General features: G+C 39.6%; 1 protein-coding gene across 5 annotated transcripts in view; it reads right to left on the bottom strand.

Annotated features, from left to right (window-relative positions):
• Positions 1 to 19,220, bottom strand: part of LOC125465785 (phosphatidylinositol 4-phosphate 5-kinase type-1 gamma-like) — a 91,338-nt gene extending 72,118 nt beyond the window's left edge. For 4 of the 5 annotated variants that reach the window (XM_048559635.2, XM_048559637.2, XM_048559638.2 and 1 more), the window contains exon 1: positions 18,830 to 19,220. In XM_048559635.2, coding sequence (XP_048415592.1) covers positions 18,830 to 18,932 — 103 coding nt within the window. In that variant the 5' untranslated portion in view covers positions 18,933 to 19,220. The remainder of the gene's footprint in view (positions 1 to 18,829) is intronic. The other variant, XM_048559639.2, reaches the window with a different exon arrangement.
• Between the last annotated feature and the right edge of the window lie 440 nt (positions 19,221 to 19,660).

Below are 19,660 nucleotides of genomic sequence, written 5' to 3'. Positions count from 1 at the left end.
GTATGCCATCACATTTCTGACATGAGCCTCTGTAGACAGGCTTTTGGGAGTCAACATTTGAGGTATTTGCTACAAGATTCCAGGCCTCCAAACTGCTCTTGTTGATGCTAACTGGCTAGTCCAGTTCAGTTTTGGGTCAATGGTGACGCTCAGGATTCAGGAAGTGGAGCATCGGTGATGGCAATTGAATGTCAAGGCACCATAGTCAGATTCTCTCTTCTTGGATAATGGGAACTGCAGATGCTGGAGAATCCAAGATAAAGTGTGAAGCTGATGAACACAGCAGGCCAAGCAGCATCTCAGGAGCACAAAAGCTGACGTTTCGGGCCTAGACCCTTCATCAGAGACGAGGATGGGGAGAGGGTTCTGGAATAAATAGGGAGAGAGGGGGAGGCGGACCAAAGATGGAGAGAAAACAACATAGGTAGAGAGGAGAGTATAGGTGGGGAGGTAGGGAGGGGACAGGTCAGTCCAGGGAAGATGGACAGGTCAAGGAGGCGGGACGAGGTGGTATGTAGAAAATGGAGGTGCGGCTTGAGGTGGGAGGAAGGGATGGGTGAGAGGAAGAACAGGTTAGGGAGGCAGAGACAGGCTGGGCTGGTTTTGGGACGCAGTGGGGGGAGGGGAAGAACTGGGCTGGTTTTGGGACACAGTGGGGGAAGGGGAGATTTTGAAGCTTGTGAAGTCCACATTGGTACCATTGGGCTGCAGGGTTCCCAAGCGGAATGAGTTGCTGTTCTTGCAAGCCACACCTCCATTTCCTACCTACCACCTCATCCCGCCTCCTTGACCTGTCCGTCTTCCCTGGACTGACCTATCCCCTCCCTATCTCCTCACCTATACTCTCCTCTCTACCTATCTTCTTTTCTCTCCATCTTTGGTCCGCCTCCCCCCCTCTCCCTATTTATTCCAGAACCCTCTCCCCACCCCCCTCTCTGAAGAAGGGTCTAGGCGCGAAACGTCAGCTTTTGTGATCCTGAGATGCTGCTTGGCCTGCTGTGTTCATCCAGCTTCACACTTTGTTATCTCTCTTCTTGGAGATGGTCACTGCGTGGCATCTGTGTTGCGTGAATTTTACTGGCCTCCTGTCGGCCCAAACCTAGATAATTTCTAAGTCTTGCTCCATAGGGCATGGAGTATTTCAGTATCTAAGGGGTTGCGAATGATAAACATTGTAATATTATCAGCAAACATTCTACTTTTGACTTTATAATGAAAAAAGGTAATTGATGATGCAGCTGAAGATTGACCCTTCCCCATTTTCTACAATGTCCTGGAGAGGAGATGGCTGACTTCCAATAAGCACAAACGTCTTTCTTTGTGCTGAATATGAGCACAACCAGTGAAAGATTACTCCCAGATTTCCATTGATTCCAGTTTTGAGAGCTCCATGGTGCCACACTCAGTCAATTACAGCCTTGTTGAAAAGGGCACTGCTCTAACCTCTGGAATTGAGTTCTTTTGTCTATTTTTGAAATAGGGTTGCACTGAAATCATCTGCAATGTTGGGGGTCCTCAGGAGAAAACAAAGATGGATAATTCATTTAGCAGGTCTGTTTGAAGATGGTTGCATATATAATTACTGCAGTTGTCTGATTACAATTTAACCAGCTTAATTTTCTGCACTCAGCCACCTTCACACAGATAAAATGCATTTCCTAACGAAAACTGATAAAACACCACAGAACTGCACCTTAAAGTAAACTAATGTCTTAATTATAAGATTCAAAATTTAGATACATCTGTGATTTGAGTCTCCAACTTTAAAGCAGCAAGCAGTACCTTTAAAAATCTCTAAGGAATAAAACACAATAACCAAAAGTTAGGACTTCCCTGCATCAAAAGACAGCAGCAACTTGTTCTCAGACTCTTTCATCTTGAGTTATGTTTAAGCCAGAAGTATTTGCTATAACTACTAAAGAGCATTTTCCTAATTTCAATTCTAAAAATTAATACAACTCCTCATCACCACTCCTACTATTTAGAAGTTGACTATAAAAACACACTTTATTAAACTGAGCAGGCATCACTGATTGTGGTTGAAGAGCAGAATGCATCAAAACCACACCTCACACCCACTAAAACTGTCTGGGTTACCACACATGTCTTAGTAGGTGAGAGGTTTACCTTATCAAATCAGAGAAACTCTATGGTTGACAGCAAATAATACTAATACTCTAAGAAAATTGCTTCCCACCAACCATTCTAATTTGTAAGCTTAAAGAAATAAACATCATCTTAGGATTTTCAAAGAACAAATAAATGAAAACATGAAATAAAGAGTTCATTAAGTTTTAATTAGAAAGCAAAAACAGGAGTTTCAAGTGATAATGAAGGACAATTGTAAATCAGTAAATTAAACATAACAAGGGTAAATTCAATATACATGAAGTTTGGGTAAATCTAATTACCATGACTACCTTGCAGGACAAATTTGTCAAATATGTACAGAGGAGTTTTCTGGAATAGCATTTGATGTACCAAATTAGGGACAGGATACTGTAGATTTAATATTACTCATTCAATCAATAGGGACTAATTAAAAATCGTGCTGTAAAAGAATCTTTAGCAAAGAGTGACCACAATGTGATATTGTTTTCAAAGTTAAGGGAAAATTCTATATTTTAAGTTGAAATTTAGGCCTGGATACACTGCAGAAATTCGCCAAAAATCCATAGACTGTACCTTCCAAGCCCAGGACCACTACGATCTAAAAAGTCAAGATACATGGGAAAACCACCACCTTCAAGTTCCTCTCCAAGTCACTCAGCATCCTGACTTGGAAAAATATCGTTATTCCTTCAATGTCATTTGGGACAACATCCCAGAACTTCCTCCCTGATGGAACTGTGTACCTACAACAAGATATTCTGCCCTTTCACAGAGATGAATAATCTGGTATATGAATTTTAGTGCTGGTGTGATGCCAGTTATGTAGACCATACATGCTACAATCTGACAGATCATATCAAAAGACATGTCCTGTCAGCTGTTTGCAGAATACTAACTGCAAACCAGCATACCATACTTTTGAAACTTGAAGTACAGTGTATATTATTATATGTGATTCTGCAACTGGACCATATTTGCTAGATAATTCTCAACAAACGAGGAATTCATTTGACTACCAATTTAGGATTGTAAGTCAAGCTCGTAGTTTGGGCACTTACGTGTACTGAAAGCTACAGACATTAACAGAGGGTTTTTTCCCCTTTGCAGGCAAAAAAGAAGTATATGCAGTGCACCTATTTCAACTCAACAAAATTGATGACAGTCACTTGTTGGTTCATTTTTCAACCAGGGCACTGTTTCAACCAGGATCAACTTGCCAGGTTTAAAATTTAAGCAAAGCCGGGTTTTTAAACTGTCACTCAACAGGATGCATTCTCCATGCCAATGCGAATCAACAGCCGCTTGCAAACCAATTAGCACTCTCTTTTCACACAGTGTAAATGTTAGACATCCCCTTGAATTTGCGTTCTTGATAAATGTCCTGATGAATGTACAATGAAAAGTTTTGACAAACTTGTCTTTTCTCAATTATATCTGTCTGAATAGAATAGCAGTTGAATTAGGAGAAGGAAATCGTTTTATCCGGACGTTTTTTTCAGAATGTTACTGCTAGAGTAGATAAGGAGAAAACAGTAGATGAATGTATTATATTTTCAGAAAACTTCCAAAAAGGTAGCAAATAAGACGACTGTAAACAAAGTCTGAGCATGGGACATGGATAATATACTGCATATGGGAACAAATATGTCAATCTTGGGTTGGCAGACTATAGTGCATTGCTGGGATCGCAGTTTACAACCTAACTGTTAACAACCTGTGTCAATAATTTGGATACCAAATCTAACATTCCCAAATTTGCAAACGACAAAACAAGGATGACGTAAAGTACCTTAAAGGAGATTTGGACATGCTGAGTGAATGAGCAAAAATATAGCAAATGAAATAGATGAAGTGCAAACTAGTAAAATTTTATTTATCAGTGTAGGACACAGTGCAGTATTCCAGCTGCTGTCCAAGTAAAAGTAGCTAACTTAATACAGTCTGAAAACGCCTAAACTCATCTGATCTCAGAAATTAAGTAGGCTCAGGCCTGGTTAATACCTGGATGAGAGACGCCCTGGGAACACCTGGTGCAGTAAGCTTGCGGTCCTCTTCTGGTAGTGTCCTTGCCCTGGACCCAGGAGGCCCAGGTACGAGTCCCACCGGCACCAGGTGTGTAATAACATCATCTCTGAACAGGCTGATTAGAAAAATAGGCAACTTTTTTTTTAAAAAATTGATAAATAAAACTAGAACCTTCTGATGTAGATGATTTTGTGACACACTTAATGTTACTTTAAGCCACAGGCACTGATTAAAATTTACAATACCTACCAAAAGTTGGTACAACATGCACAATAATGCATGACCGAAAATTTTAGTTCAGAAGAATATTAATGCACTTTTACACTCAAACATCAAAATTGGACACTTAATAAGGGGTATAATCTGATTTTTAATGGAATATAATTTTCCAAAGAGAAATTAAATTGTAGGCCGTACTGTTGACAGTTACGTAATAGAGTCAGTGTCTTAAATACAATCAACTCCCTATATCAAATATTACATCACTATCCCAGTCCTTTATATCATATCAAGAAATCAAGAAAAGGTATTTTCTACAGCATTTCATTCTGCGTATTCTATTCCTTGAATGACAAATGTGATCAGGTGAAAGTTATCTTTATTACAAAAATGTAACTAAATAGAAAATGAAGTGTTATTCGTCCAAATTACTAGGAGTTACCTTAATACTGGGGCTTGCTTTCAAAACAGCTCTAACTGCAGTTCCTAATGACATTATGCTTGGTACATAAGTAACTGGTAAGGCCTAAACTGGACTGCAACGTTACAACTTGAAACATTTGGTAGATAGGCCAAGTTAAACGTGAGGTTTAATGCTACCTGTGTCCTTCATTGTACCAAGTTCTGTTTATCTTTCTGCCTTATGCGTATCAATTTACAGTGGAACAAGGAGGAGACCACTGACTGCCTTGTGTCTGTCCCATATTCCAAGGAAATAATTAATCATCTTTGACCTAATAAAATATTCACATCTTTGTTGCATACTCCTTTAAAACCTCAGACAATGCATGTTATGAAACTGGGAAGGGTGCAGTAAAGATTTAGAAGGATGTTACCAAGACTGAGGGCTTGAGTTATAACGAGAGAGTGGATAGGCTGGGGCTTTTTTTCCATGCAGTGTCTGAGCTTGATCGGTGACCTCGTAGAGGTTTATGAAATCATGAGAGGCATAGATAGGATGAATAGCCCAGTCTTTTTCCACAGGTAGAGGAGTCCAAAACGAGAGGACATGGGTTTAGGCAGCGAAGGAAAAGATTTTAAAAGACCTAAGGGGCACTTTTACACATAGTGAGTGGTGCATAAATGGATTGAACTGCCAGAGGAAGTGGGTGAAGTGAGTACAAAAACAACTTTTAAAAGACATTTGAAACAAGTACATGAATAGGAACGTTGAGATATATATGGGTCAAACACAGGCAAATGGGACCAGTTCAGTTTGGAGGAGCCTGATCAGCATGGGCAAATTAGACCAAAGGGTATGTTTCCATACTATGTGACTATGATTCATTTTCTAAGCTTGCTATTGCAGGTAGTTCTGAAGCAAAAATGAACGTAAATTAATGAGTACAAATCTACCATGTTGAGGAAAAAAGAAGTCTACAAATATTGCAAGGTGAGAGCATTAGCTCATAGACACTTACAGCACAGAAGGAGGCTGTGTGACCCAGCATATCCATACCAGTCAACAGAGACGGAGTCATAGAGTCACCGCATGGAAACACACCCTTTGGTCCAACTCATCCACGCAGACCAGGCATCCCAATTTGAACTAAACCTGTGTGCCAGCATTTGACCCGTATTCCTCTAAACACTGTCAGAGATAATGGGAACTGCAGATGCTGGAGATTCCAAGATAATAAAATGTGAAGCTGGATGAACACAGCAGGCCAAGCAGCATCTCAGGAGCACAAAAGCTGACGTTTCGGGCCTAGACCCTTCATCAGAGAGGGGGATGGGGGGAGGGAACTGGAATAAATAGGGAGAGAGGGGGAGGCGGACCGAAGATGGAGAGTAAAGAAGATAGGTGGAGAGGGTGTAGGTGGGGAGGTAGGGAGGGGATAGGTCAGTCCAGGGAAGACGGACAGGTCAAGGAGTTGGGATGAGGTTAGTAGGTAGGGAATGGAGGTGCGGCTTGAGGTGGGAGGAAGGGAGGTGGTGAGAGGAAGAACAGGTTAGGGAGGCAGAGACAGGCTGGGCTGGTTTTGGGATGCAGTGGGGGAAGGGGATGAGCTGGGCTGGTCGTGTGACGCAGTGGGGGGAAGGGACGAACTGGGCTGGTTTTGGGATGCGGTGGGGAAAGGGGAGATTTTGAAGCTGGTGAAGTCCACATTGATACCATTGGACTGCAGGGTTCCCAAGCGGAATATGAGTTGCTGTTCCTGCAAGCTTCGGGTGGCCTGCTGTGTTCATCCAGCTTCACACTTCATTATCTTCTTACCTTTCACATCTATCTATCATAACCCTATACACTTCTATCAAGATCCCTTTCAATCTTCACCACTCCAAGTAAAAGAAATCAGCATTTCCAATTTCTCCTTATATCTCAGACCCTCCATCCCAGACAACATGCTGGCAAGTCTCCACTGCATCCCCCTGCAACATCTCCTCTCCCGCAGGCCCAATTATCTTCAGCTGTTTCATGAGTAGGTTCCCATCTACTAAACGGTCACAAGTGGGAGCATTTCCTAATGATTATTCACTTGTCAGCACCTTTTCCTGCCTCTCGCACGACTGCATCATCAGTTCTTCCAATCTTTCTCTTTGTTAATCTGCTTATTTCACTAAGTGACAATTTTCAATCATTCTAGCCTGAAATTTCAATTACTTTCTTAAATCCTTCCATATTCAGGGGCTTCATTAAAATCCATCTTCTCAACCATGGCTTATGCACATCACTTCGATCATAAAATTTCTCCTTTACCTCCCAAGTAACATCCTGGGTCATTCGCTATTACATAAAATTACCAATAGCTAGAAACTTTACATTCTGCACTCTCTTGAATGACGTAGACAAATAGATCTTTGTACCATCACATACAATTAGAGATAAAATGCTCTTGTTGCCCAGTTTCTAAACACACAAAGAAATGTATGAAAGTAATTATTGTTTCAATTCTATTCACAAGGAAATGTCAACGTTCAAACAAAAATTTTCACCATTTGAAAATACAAAGTCGGAAAACAGATAGTAGTAGCAGAACGTTAAAACTTATGGCTGCATCACAGCAGATCGGAGAAAATCTAAAACCCTACTGGCCTTATTAACTTGATGAACAGGATCCCCTTTCGTTTTAGCAATTAGATTTACTTACTGTGCAAAACTGACAGTATAGTGCAAAAATAAAAACCATACACCTGAAAGCATAGAGCCAGACTCCCAAAAACACAACTTGATAAATAACAGCACACAGCATGAACAGAATTTAAACCATTGAAGAATGGACCATTCTATGTAGTTATACTTCTAGTTATGCTTATATTTCTTACTGTTATAGTATTTTACAGGTGGTCTGGAGAACAACTGTGTTTGTTACAGCTTTTTAGTTGGGGAAGTGCGAATTTCAAACAGCATTGTCTGAAAGCACAAAGATCAGACAGGAGGAAATTCCTCCAAACATATTTTAAACTATTTTGTCAGTAGAAACTGCATTCATCTATCCATCACACTTCAAATAGAATAATTTGTGAAATGAGGACAGATGGAGAGTAGATCATATAAAGAATTTGTTACTTGAACAAAATGCCAAACAAAACAAGAAAAAATATTAGAACATAGAACATAGAACAGTACAGCACAGAACAGGCCCTTCAGCCCACAATGTTGTGCCGACCATTGATCCTCATGTATGCACCCTCAAATTTCTGTGACCATATACATGTCCAGCAGTCTCTTAAATGACCCCAATGACCTTGCTTCCACAACTGCTGCTGGCAACGCATTCCATGCTCTCACAACTCTCTGCGTAAAGAACCTGCCTCTGACATCCCCTCCATACTTTCCACCAACCAGCTTAAAACTATGACCCCTCGTGTTAGCCATTTCTGCCCTGGGAAATAGTCTCTGGCTATCAACTCTATCTATGCCTCTCATTATCTTGTATACCTCAATTAGGTCCCCTCTCCTCCTCCTTTTCTCCAATGAAAAGAGACCGAGCTCAGTCAACCTCTCTTCATAAGATAAGCCCTCCAGTCCAGGCAGCATCCTGGTAAACCTCCTCTGAACCCTCTCCAAAGCATCCACATCTTTCCTATAATAGGGCGCCCAGAACTGGACGCAGTATTCCAAGTGCGGTCTAACCAAAGTTTTATAGAGCTGCAACAAGATCTCATGACTCTTAAACTCAATCCCCCTGTTAATGAAAGTCAAAACACCATATGCTTTCTTAACAACCCTGTCCACTTGGGTGGCCATTTTAAGGGATCTATGTATCTGCACACCAAGATCCCTCTGTTCCTCCACGCTGCTTTCTATTTAAGCTTTCTAATAATTTAGTATGCAATAGTTGCTGTGAATAACTTGATTTCTAAATTTAGAGGGCAAAAGTTTTAATGCAGCACAATTTCACTAGTTTCTTGTTTTTATATGGCAAAATAATATGTTTCATGCCACTAACTGATAGTCTGTAATCCAAGATAGGTCATACTCAAATCATATACAATTATTCAAACTCTGTCTAGAGGAACTGAAGCAGTTACACAATGCCTTTAAAAGCTTCGCCATATTCACATTGTGCCTTACCATATTAACATGCTTGTGGCTTTTTGCTGTGAGCTGTATCCTCATTTCCTCATAAACAGGGACACAGACAGATATTAAAAGCAGGCCACACATAAATTTCAAGCAGCAGCAGGTCCAAGAAGGTTGGCTGAAATTACAGAAACACCGTTGATGGAGCTGAACTATCGGATTCAGAGGATTAGAATTACTGTAAATAAAGTTCTAATCACACCCATAGTGGAAAATACACTCTCATCCACTGTCAATTCCTTTCAGGATCTTGTACATTTCATTAAATTTGCATTTCATCCTTCTAAACTTGATTAACTACAGGCTCAACCTACCAAGGCTTGTCTCATAAGATAACCACCTTCATCCCAAAATTGCCTGGGAAATGGAACTGAAACTTTTCTTGATTTTGTTCTGATACCTGAGTTTCTATGTCAAGGAGAAACAATCTTGAAGAATGACAAATTCTTGCTGTTCCACTTAAATGTGAACCAAAGGCAGAAATACATTGTTTGACATGTCTTCATCAAACATTACACACAACTAGGATATTATGTTAAACCTTTATAAAACACTGGTTAAGCCTTAGCTGAAGCAGTGTGTACAATTCTGTACGCATCTTAGAAAAAAAATCACAGCTTTAAGGTGGTGCATGGGAGATTTACTAGACAGTTTCATGGAGAGAGAGAGAGAGAGAGAGAGAGAGCTTGAGATGTTTACCTTTGAACAGAGAATGTTTAGAGGATATTTTATGGAAGTGTTCAAAATCTGTTGTGCAAAAGCAAATAAGGAGAAACCGTTTGCAGTAGCAGAAAAGTTGGTAAACTGAGGACACAGCTTTTAAGTGAGAGGCAAAGAACAAGATGAAAGTTAATCATTTACTTTTTGACACAGTGAGTTGTGATTTGGAATGCTCTGAATGAAACCAGATCTTACAATTCCTTTCAAACGGGAATTGGATAAATACTTGAAGGGAGAAAAAAATAATAAAGGCCATGGGGAAGAACAACTTGAGTAAGACTACTTAGAAAGCTCCTTCAAAGAGCCAGCATGGACACGATGGTCTGAATAGTCTCTTCAGTTCTATATCATTCTGATTTCAGTGCTGAAGCATCACTTGGCTCATGTCATACTAAGGATTCCAGTCCATCTTGTGGCACAATGGTAGTGTCTTTACCTGCCAGGAGGTCTGAGTTCCTGTCCCACCTACTCAAAGGCATGTAATTATAATTCTCTGAACAGACTGATTAGAAAATATCTATAAATTCTTTTGATGGATACATCCAGTGAAGTTCAATTCCTTCACCAGCCTTTCACATGACATTTGTATTGCTGCAGTAGTTCAATCCCAATTCTGTAATTAGTCATTAAAAATGAGACATATTTCAAAACTGTACTACAACTTTACAGATTCACAATAATTGAATTAGCCAGGTGAACAAGGGACACTGCCCTGAACATGACCAGAAAATGTTCCATTACATGTTATCAAATTAATGTTAGATTAAAAACTGCACCTTATTTAAAGCTCCGCAGTTAACCTTCAAAGCATGTTCAGTTTGGAAAAGTCATCAAAACTAAATTAGGTCTTTTTTTAAACTCTGCTGCACTACAACTCAGACGTAGATCAGTTTTGCTCACTTAATGTACATATAACCCCACTTGTGCATAAAATTTCAACCTGGGTACAGTACATCTTCACTAGGTTTGTGAAAAGGAATTTCTAGTCTCTGTTACAAAAAGATGTGGCTTTCTTTTCCCCTAGAATTCTTCAATTCCATGTACTCTACAGGATGTGATGGAAAGGTAATTATAACAAACTCAGGCATTCATGGGACCACATCACTTAATCTTTGGTTCACTGGAAGAGTGGACAATAACATCAAGTTAATAAAATGTACAACTTCACATTTAGACATTATGTTTCTCTATTGAGAAAAACATCTAAAAGTTTGTGGTTGAATTAAAACACAGAATTCCAAATAATTTTAACATTACAAATCCACAATCAGGAAAATGAAATCTGATAAATTATTCAAAATAGTAGCAACTTCATTTATTTGGATCAGTCCTAAGCAGTATACTCTAAGTGTGGTAAGCCTGGAAACTCACGTTTCAGTAATATTGTCCCTCTCTAAACCTGAAGGTCATAACTCCTGCTGGGTAACCAGTGGCTGCTAAAGTTAACTACATAATATAATGTGACAAAAAAGGTAAACCAAACAAAATGTAAAATCAGTTTTATCGATTTATGATCTAATCTTGTTTCAAGTGATAGTTTTCATTTCTCTAAATTAACGTCTTCAAAACTTATCCACATGGATTGTCAAGCAGCTGCACTTTTCTCTCAACATATTTAACCACTTTGTTCAAGTATCCATTTTCAAGTACAGATGGGTCTGCTGTCAACATCTTCCTTATGTTTTTTCTGCTATCTTGTAACAAAGCAGCAATTACATTTACAGAACGGGAGAAGAGTGGTGTAGTAGCTATGCTACAGGATTAGTATTCCAGAATCATGCAATGACCTCAATGCTGCTCTTCCTAGCAACTGGAAAAATCATCTGTACATCTGTGCTGTTGAATTTTTTCTATTATCGAAAACTTCTCCCAGGTTATTCGTCAGCTTTTCCTGCTCTGTTCAGTCTTTCATGATAAGTTTAGGCTCTTTGGTTTTGCTGGAATTCTGATGAGCCTTTCTGTACCTGTTCCAGTATCTACATATCTGATTCATAATAGGAGACCAGAAATGTCCACAACACTGTGTGGTTTCTGCACAAGTTAAATACTAATTTCTCGGTTTTTCAATTTCATGCTGATTCTTTTTTTAAAAAAAGACATTAATCACCTTTATTGCAGCTCTTAATGATACATGTTACTACTTCCCCAGTCCCTGTTCCTCTGCCACTTTAGGCACGTCTCTGGAAGTGATTGTTTACAGTTCAGAGGTGAACACTAGAAGTTAGTCTGCCAGTAGTTCAGGAGAAAGTTCTGCGTATTAACCTAATGGAGCCAAATTTACCAAATGAAAACAAGAAAACTGAAAAAGAGAAAAATTAGTTACTTCACTATTAGAATGTACTAACTCATGCAAATCTAGACTAAAGTGCATAAACATGAAGTATTTATTTTACTAAACTGTCAGTACCATTTCAAAAAAATGCAGAAAATGTCTTCCCTTACTCCTCAGATAATTCAATAAGTCTACCGTGTCGGCAAAGCACAGAAGGTAGGACATATAATTCCAGGTTTCAATTCCAGTTGAGCTCCTAATAATGCATTCAAGGATCTATAATTATTTTATGCCTCAGTAAGGAACAAAATGCTTTGGCAAAAGTTTTGCTCCTGCTCATTGTTCTGTAACCAGTAATAAAACAACATAGATACTAAGAACTGCAGATGCTGGAGTCAGAGTTAACAGAATGTGGAACTAGAGGAACACAGCAAGCCAGGTAACATCAGAGAAGCAGGAAAATTGACATATCGGGTCAAGACCCTTCTTCAGAAATGGGGAGGGGAAAGGGAGCTCAGAAATGAAGACAGGGAGTTGGATTCGGGCTGGCGAAGGTAAGTGGGATGGTGATCGGTGAATGCAGGTAGGGACCAGAGAGTTGCAGTTGTTCAATCTGGCTGGCAAATAGTTTTTAAATTTATAGCGAGATATGGATGCTGCTGGCAAACCAATATTTATTGCCATCCATATAAAACTGCATACTGGCTATACCATTTCAAAACTGATAGAGGTATCCTCTTTCCAATGAGATGCTAAATAGATATTAAATGTCAACTGTCTCAGATGGACATAAAAGATCTCAAGGCACAATTGCTGAGAGCGTGCAGTCACACAAAGACCAGACCTGGTAAGGATGGTAGATTTGTTTCCCTAGAAGAAATTAGTGAACCAGATGAGTTTCTACAATAATAAATAGTTATGGTCACCTCACATTCCAGAGTCATTAAAGGAATTTAAATTTCACCAAATGCGCCGATGGGATTTGAGCTGTTGTAGATCACCACTACGTCAGCATTTCCCCACTTTAACATCAATCCAGTGGTTTCCCAGTCACTACTGCAGAAATTAACTTCATATTCCAGATTTATTTAATTAACTGAATTTAAATTTAGCAGCAGTGGTAAAATTTGGTCTTAGGTCTTCAGATCATAATCCATAATTCAACCATATGCTACAGTACTATCTACAGACCTTCCCTATCAAAGCTCATAACAATGGCATTTCATTCACGTTACCAATCTGTAACTGTTATTTATGGAATCATACCCCTGCCGGAAATTCATAACTTCAATGAGACGTGGCAAGAAATGGGGAGGAGCTTGAGGAAGTACTAACAAGGAGAGAGGAAAAATGTCAAACACATACAGAGATAGTGGTTTCATTACATGTTCTTACACAATTCAGGAAGTATAGGTTTTGAAACTCATGCAATTCTTACTTCAGTTCCTGTATGAGTCAAGCAAAACAGAGTCTGTTCGATAATTCAAACAATTTGTTGTTGCTCCTTTGCACAAGTTACCTGTTCTTTTCGTGTCATTTAATCTTGACTGCCCAAAACAAGGATTTTGAAAATTTGCTGAAAGTCAGTAAAAACTTGAAATAAATTGAGAAATGCACGAGTCAAATCAATACACAAGTGAGAATGCAAAGTTTAAACTACAGTGAAGTATAGTGCCACCTGAAACACTATCTGGAGCTCGTAGATCTTGCAATGTTATCTATCTTTGTCTTTCAGACGTTGGAGGCCAGCTGTATATTTCTTACATATTTTAATATCACAAATCGATTGGTTCTTTTTGGTCAATTGCAAGTCCCAGGAATGCTTCCCTATCTAATGCCAACTTGCCGACAGGATTTACTACAATCAAATGACTTGTTAATCACAAGATCTCCAATCTCCCAACTGCCTCAATCCCCTGCAGTTTGCCTACTGACATAACAGGTCCACAGAGGATGCCATATCCATTGCCCCGCACACTTCCCTTGAATATCTAGGCAACAAAGGCACCTCCGTCAGACTTCTGCTCATTTACAACAATTCCACCTTCAACATCAATATCACTCCAGTGTGATTTCAAAACAGCGTGACCTTGGTCTCGGTTCTGCTCTCTGCAACTGGATGCTCAGCTTTTGGACCCATAGGCTGCAATCAGTGAGGATACGTGACTGCACCTCCCCCACAATAGCATTCAACACTTAAATCCCCCAAGGATATATCCTCAGCCCCCTACTGTACTCCCTGCACACTTACAACTGTGTTGCCAAATTCCAAACAAACTCCTTCTATGAGTTTGCTGACCACGCGGGACGGATATCTAACAACGACGAATCAAAATACAGAAGAGAGAAAGAAGGGTTGGTAACATGGTGTAATGAAAACAGTCTGTCTCTCAATGTCAGCAAAACTAAAGAACTGATCATTGACTTCAGACAGAAAGAAAGAGAGCATGCCCCACCTACATCAATGGAACTGAGATTGCGAGAGTGAAGAGCGTCAAGTTCCTCAGAATGACAATGATCAACGACCTGTCCTGAATTTCCCACATAAATGCGATAGTCAAGAAGACACAACAATGCCCCTTCTTCATCAAGCGGCTCAGGAAATATGGCACGTCCATAAAGTCCCTCAACAACTTCTACAGATGCACCACAGAAAGCATAATGTCTGGGTGTATACCGGCCAATATGGCAACTGCTTTGCCTAGGACTGTATGAAACTACAGAAAGTGGACTGCACAGCCCAGACCACCATAGAAGCCAATTTTCCATCCACTGACTCTATTTACACGGGTCACTGTTGCAGAAAGGCAGCCAACATCAAAGACCCATCGCACCCTGATAATGACCTCCTACAACTCTTCCATCAGGCAGAAGATACAGAAGCCTACACACACGCACAAGCAGGTTCAGGAACAGCTAAGTTCTGGCTGTTATCAGAATGAATGAATGAGCTCTAGCCTCAAATAACATTACCTTCAATGTAACCTATTTGCCTCTTTAGTCTTTTTTTAATCTGTACATCCTTTGCTTGCATTGATATGACTACCGCTCGTAAACAAAGCTTTTCACTGTATTTCCGTACACGTGACAATGAAATCAAAAATCAAGATTTGGACCAATACATTAAAGTGTGTTAATACTGGAATGAAATTAGTTACAGATTATGGCATTTATGATATATTTGAAAAACTAAACAAAGATTCCCCCTACCCACACAACCGGAATGTAACGAGCACAGTCACAGAGCTAGGTTGTTTTCACAGGCATTAAGTTGAATCCAGTCCCTGCTCTATAATTTGGCCATATTTGATTTCAATGGTCATTCTATAATACTGAAACCAGAGAACAGCAAGGGGAAAAATGTCAAAATGAAGGTTAGTCATAATTCAAATTAACTGAAGCCTATTTACACATACAAGCTTTGTTGATCATTAAGTTCATAATTCTCACAAGAAGCGGTACCAATTCAACTCAACATAAAAAGTTTCTAAAAGTTAGCAACTTCAGAACTAGGATTGTTCAGTAATAAACAGCAACGGAAATGAATGTACATCTTTTCTGTCATCAATCATTATTTCAAATCCTCGTAAATAAATCATGGAGTAAGGCATCTTCTCTGTGATTTATGACTGAATCAAAGTGCCCCATTACAAATTCTCGTTGGGAAATTCCTGATTTGTCAGGTTCGTCAGTAGAGTCATACAGCTAATTAATGCAAATACTCTTTAGCTATAGCCATAAACTGATGCACTTTAATGTTGTGTAATATGTTCTTCCATGATGCTCTTCCTTCAGCACCTCAAATTAGAAACAATGTTTACAACTGTATTATTGAATGTTCTTTTCACAATGTATATGAATCTCACATGCCTGCTATTACATTTTAGTTTTACTTTAATCAATGCATATACAACAAGAACAAATATGCAAAGAATATCTCAGTGTAAGAAAAGATTTTAAAGATGAGAAATCCAATTAATTAGAGGCAGATTTAGGTTGCCTACAAATCTTGTGCATATGCGCACACGCTTCTATTCAATGAAATCTAAATAAACCTGACAGGAAAAGAGAATTCTATATAATGAATTGTCAGCTGAGTGTTGCTAACTGCCATAATGAAGTGGATGGAGTAAGCAGCAAATTCAGTTACAGTAAACAGGTTCCTCAAATTGAAACCACTTCATCTTGGCACCAAGTCAAAGCCACTGTCAAACCACAATAAATGCTGTATTTTCTGCTTCCCCAGGTTAAGAGACTAACCCAACTGCTAAATTTTCTGTAAATGGACTAGCATTAAAATTTATTACAAATGTCAGACTTAGCTCAAACAGTAGCTGCTACTGCAATTCAAGAGGCTCTATGATTAACCCCACTTCACTGAGGAAGTATTGCATTGTCAGAGGTGTCAACATTCCTATAATGAAACCAAGTCCTTCAAATTAGAACAGGGAAATCTGTCTATTTTTTAAAACAAATATCAATCTCATGAAAAGATTAATTAGGCACTCATATCCTTATTTCATTATGGATCTGTGTTTTCTCATTGTAGCTCTACTTTAGAAATAATTAATTGTAAAATACTTTCAGTCATGAGTAGACATAACATACATGCAAGCATCTTCCTTCATGTGAAATTAAGAGAAGCAGCATACAAGTTATTAAAAGTAAAGCTAAAAACAAAACCACACTCCTCTTAACAAAAACAAAATCAAACCAGAAATTCAGTCTTCAGTCAGCATTTGAAAACAGGAGGAAAAGCTAACTTTACTGTCTTTTATCTTCCATATGCTAAGCAATAAATTCTGGGGGGTACATGTCTTAACTCTGTTATTATAAAGAAAAAATTAAAATAAAGTAGCCTCTCACACCAATTCTCTTGGAAAAGGTTGCCCAACTCTTCCTCAGGCTCTAGCACGGAATATCTCCAAAACTGAAGGTTAAGAAACCCCACAGCAACATTTTGTTCACTTCAGTTTATTAGTACTTCACTAGTACAAGGGAATCATTATCCAAATACTTTTCAGGAAATCAATGTTGCTTATAGCTACCAGACTTTCACAAATAAGGCTCTAATAGCACAATGGATTATAGATCACAATAAAAGATAGTATAGGCAAAAGGATTATTCAGATTAGTCCACAATATTCCATTACTATAGGTAAAATAAGATTTAAATTCATACAGCTTTAGGATTTCGCACGAGAATGTGGCTAAAATGTTATCCTATTTCGGTGCTAATGGAACAGTTTCTTGTTATTAATCAGATTTATTTTTCTTCACTAATAGCTGTTTTATCACTAGCAAAAATAAAGCAGGAGAACGCCCGCCTCTGTTACTTTCACAAATACGCTAACATTTCCATGTTTTTAACAGAGAATGCAATACAACCCACATCCTGCTGCACTCATCCATCACTCATGTCCTCACCTGTTTCCAGATTATATTGAAATTGCTATCTTGTTCACAAATCTTTTCAAGGCCCTTCCTTTCCACACCTTATCTCAACTCCCTGTTCCTCGAATCCCCATGCATGCGCTATGGTCTTCTGACACTGAACTCCCTTTGCAACACCTTTGGCAGAACATACAAATCCACAGTTCTTTTAAACTCTTCTTTCCATCAAAATTTCTCCTCAAAACATCTACCTCGGGCAGCTATTCACAATCCACTCATCCGTTTTGAAGCATACTATAACTCTAAATTGCAAATAGGTTTTGAATATGCAAATACAATTTATCACATTGTCATTAAATCAAAAGGCATCAAAATAATTTTACAGAGATAACAAGGTGTAGACCTGAATGCACACAGCAGGCCAAGCAGCAGAGGAGCAGGAAGGCTGACATGCAATTTTGTATGAGTACATTACCTTAATTTGGTGTCAGAAAATTACAACTTTTATCAGAAAAATCACTTCTTTGTTTCTCCAACAAAATACATTTCAAGAATAATTTAAATAATCACTTTGCGCCTTTATACAGAAGTTTATAAACTGAGATCCATGGATTCTTCAGGGGTCCTGAGTCATCATAGTTTTGCATTTATTTACTTACTAGTAGGTTATTTGTATAGAAATAGCTGAAGCAATTTTTGCAATTATATCGCTGTTGGGTGATTCAGATTTTTCAAAGCAAAAGCAGATATTGCTTAGAAATGCATTAATACTTGTAGGGTGGTCAACAGAAAAACACAACACAGGCACAAACACACCTTTAACATGAGAATGTCTAAAGACAAATTAACAATATTTCACAGATCTCAATTCACACATTCACAGCATTCCAGCTGACCTCAATGTAATTCCAAACACACCAAACCAGGGTGCCAGTGGCATACTGCATTCATCAAAAATGTTACAAATGTGTGAAATGATTGGCGTAGTCCTGACCTGCTCACAATTTCAATAACCTCCCTCTTTTTTGACACATTGTACACATAGCAGACCGGTTGTTTTAGATGGAAAGGAAAGCAGTGTCGGTTTTATCCATTTAATTCAAATATTCAAAGCGGCTTTTGATGTGCAAAGTGTCCAAACACAAGTGACAATGCTGCAGACAGTCCCCATCCAAACAGCAGAAGGTGGGAAGCTGAGAATCCCTACGTCAGCTGTGGCTCCCACAGAGAAGAGGTTGAGGGATGCAGTTGAGTTTTACATCCTCCCCATCTCGCTGGTTGTTGAACGAAGCGATAGCTGTCGGTGCGGAGGGTAGGAAGCGGGCGTGACGCTCGGAGAATCTGCAAACATTCCATCAACCCTTACTCCCCCCCCACCCACAAAAATAAGAGGGCGATATGATGAATAGGAGCCGCAACCCAAGTTCGGGGCAAAAGCACCTGGCCGGCCCCCTTCAATGAGTCGACGGCCGCCTCTAGCGCGGAGCAAACCATAAAAACAAGTCCCTTGATCTGACATTGCACCCCCGCCCCCCCCCCCCCACCACAACATGTCTTACCTAGCGGGTACAAATCGCCCTCCGCTCCTTCTATCGCCGCCTCTTCAGCCGCCGGTACTTCGCTCTCTCCTCCGACCTCGGTCGACGCTCCGTCCGGTTCCATTCAGTCCCCAGCCGAAATATAAATATTTAATTACGGGGGAAAATTCCGCGTAGGAAAGATTTTGGTTCAGATACAAGTAACTGGGTCTGATTGTGAAATGTACGTGTATATCTATGTGCTTATGTGTTTTTCTGTCTGTGCTCGGTTGGGTGAAACGCGCAAGCTCTGTCGCGGGCCGCGTTCTTCATTCACTCCCCGCTCAGTAACGACCACCCGGCTCCTCTCACCGGCATCAACATCAACGGAGCGCACAACCGTCTCGTCACCGCTCTGTGTGCACTCGATGCCGTTGCGTCATTGCGCTGCCCGCGTATCGTTGACGTCATCACATTCATATTTCCCTTCCCGATGACGTCATCTCCATTGAGCGGCAGCTCGGAAGCTCTAGTGTGAGTGAAGTTTAGCTTAGTTTCAGAGCATACCAATGCAGCATCTCAGTGTGACTTGGACAGCGTGCTGGCAGTTTAGTGAGATGAGGGAATCTTAATCTCTTTATTAAAAAAAAAGTGATTTTGCTTGTATGTAACTGAAAGTTACTGTCTACATCGAATGGGCAAGAGTAAATAAATTATCCATTGTGGAACAGCTGATCGTAGCTTGAGGGAGCTAATTTTAACTGGCTTTTCTGAAACTGGTTTAGCTAACTCACTAAAAACCAAAAGAACTGTGGATGCTGTAAATCAGGAATGAAGCAGAAGTTGCTCGAAAGGTTCAGCAGGCCTGGTAAG

The sequence above is a fragment of the Stegostoma tigrinum genome, chromosome 30 (assembly GCF_030684315.1).
Source record: "Stegostoma tigrinum isolate sSteTig4 chromosome 30, sSteTig4.hap1, whole genome shotgun sequence".
Lineage (NCBI taxonomy): Eukaryota > Metazoa > Chordata > Chondrichthyes > Orectolobiformes > Stegostomatidae > Stegostoma > Stegostoma tigrinum.
Note: the sequence above shows the minus strand (reverse complement) of the source record. Positions and strands in the feature narration are given on the sequence as shown.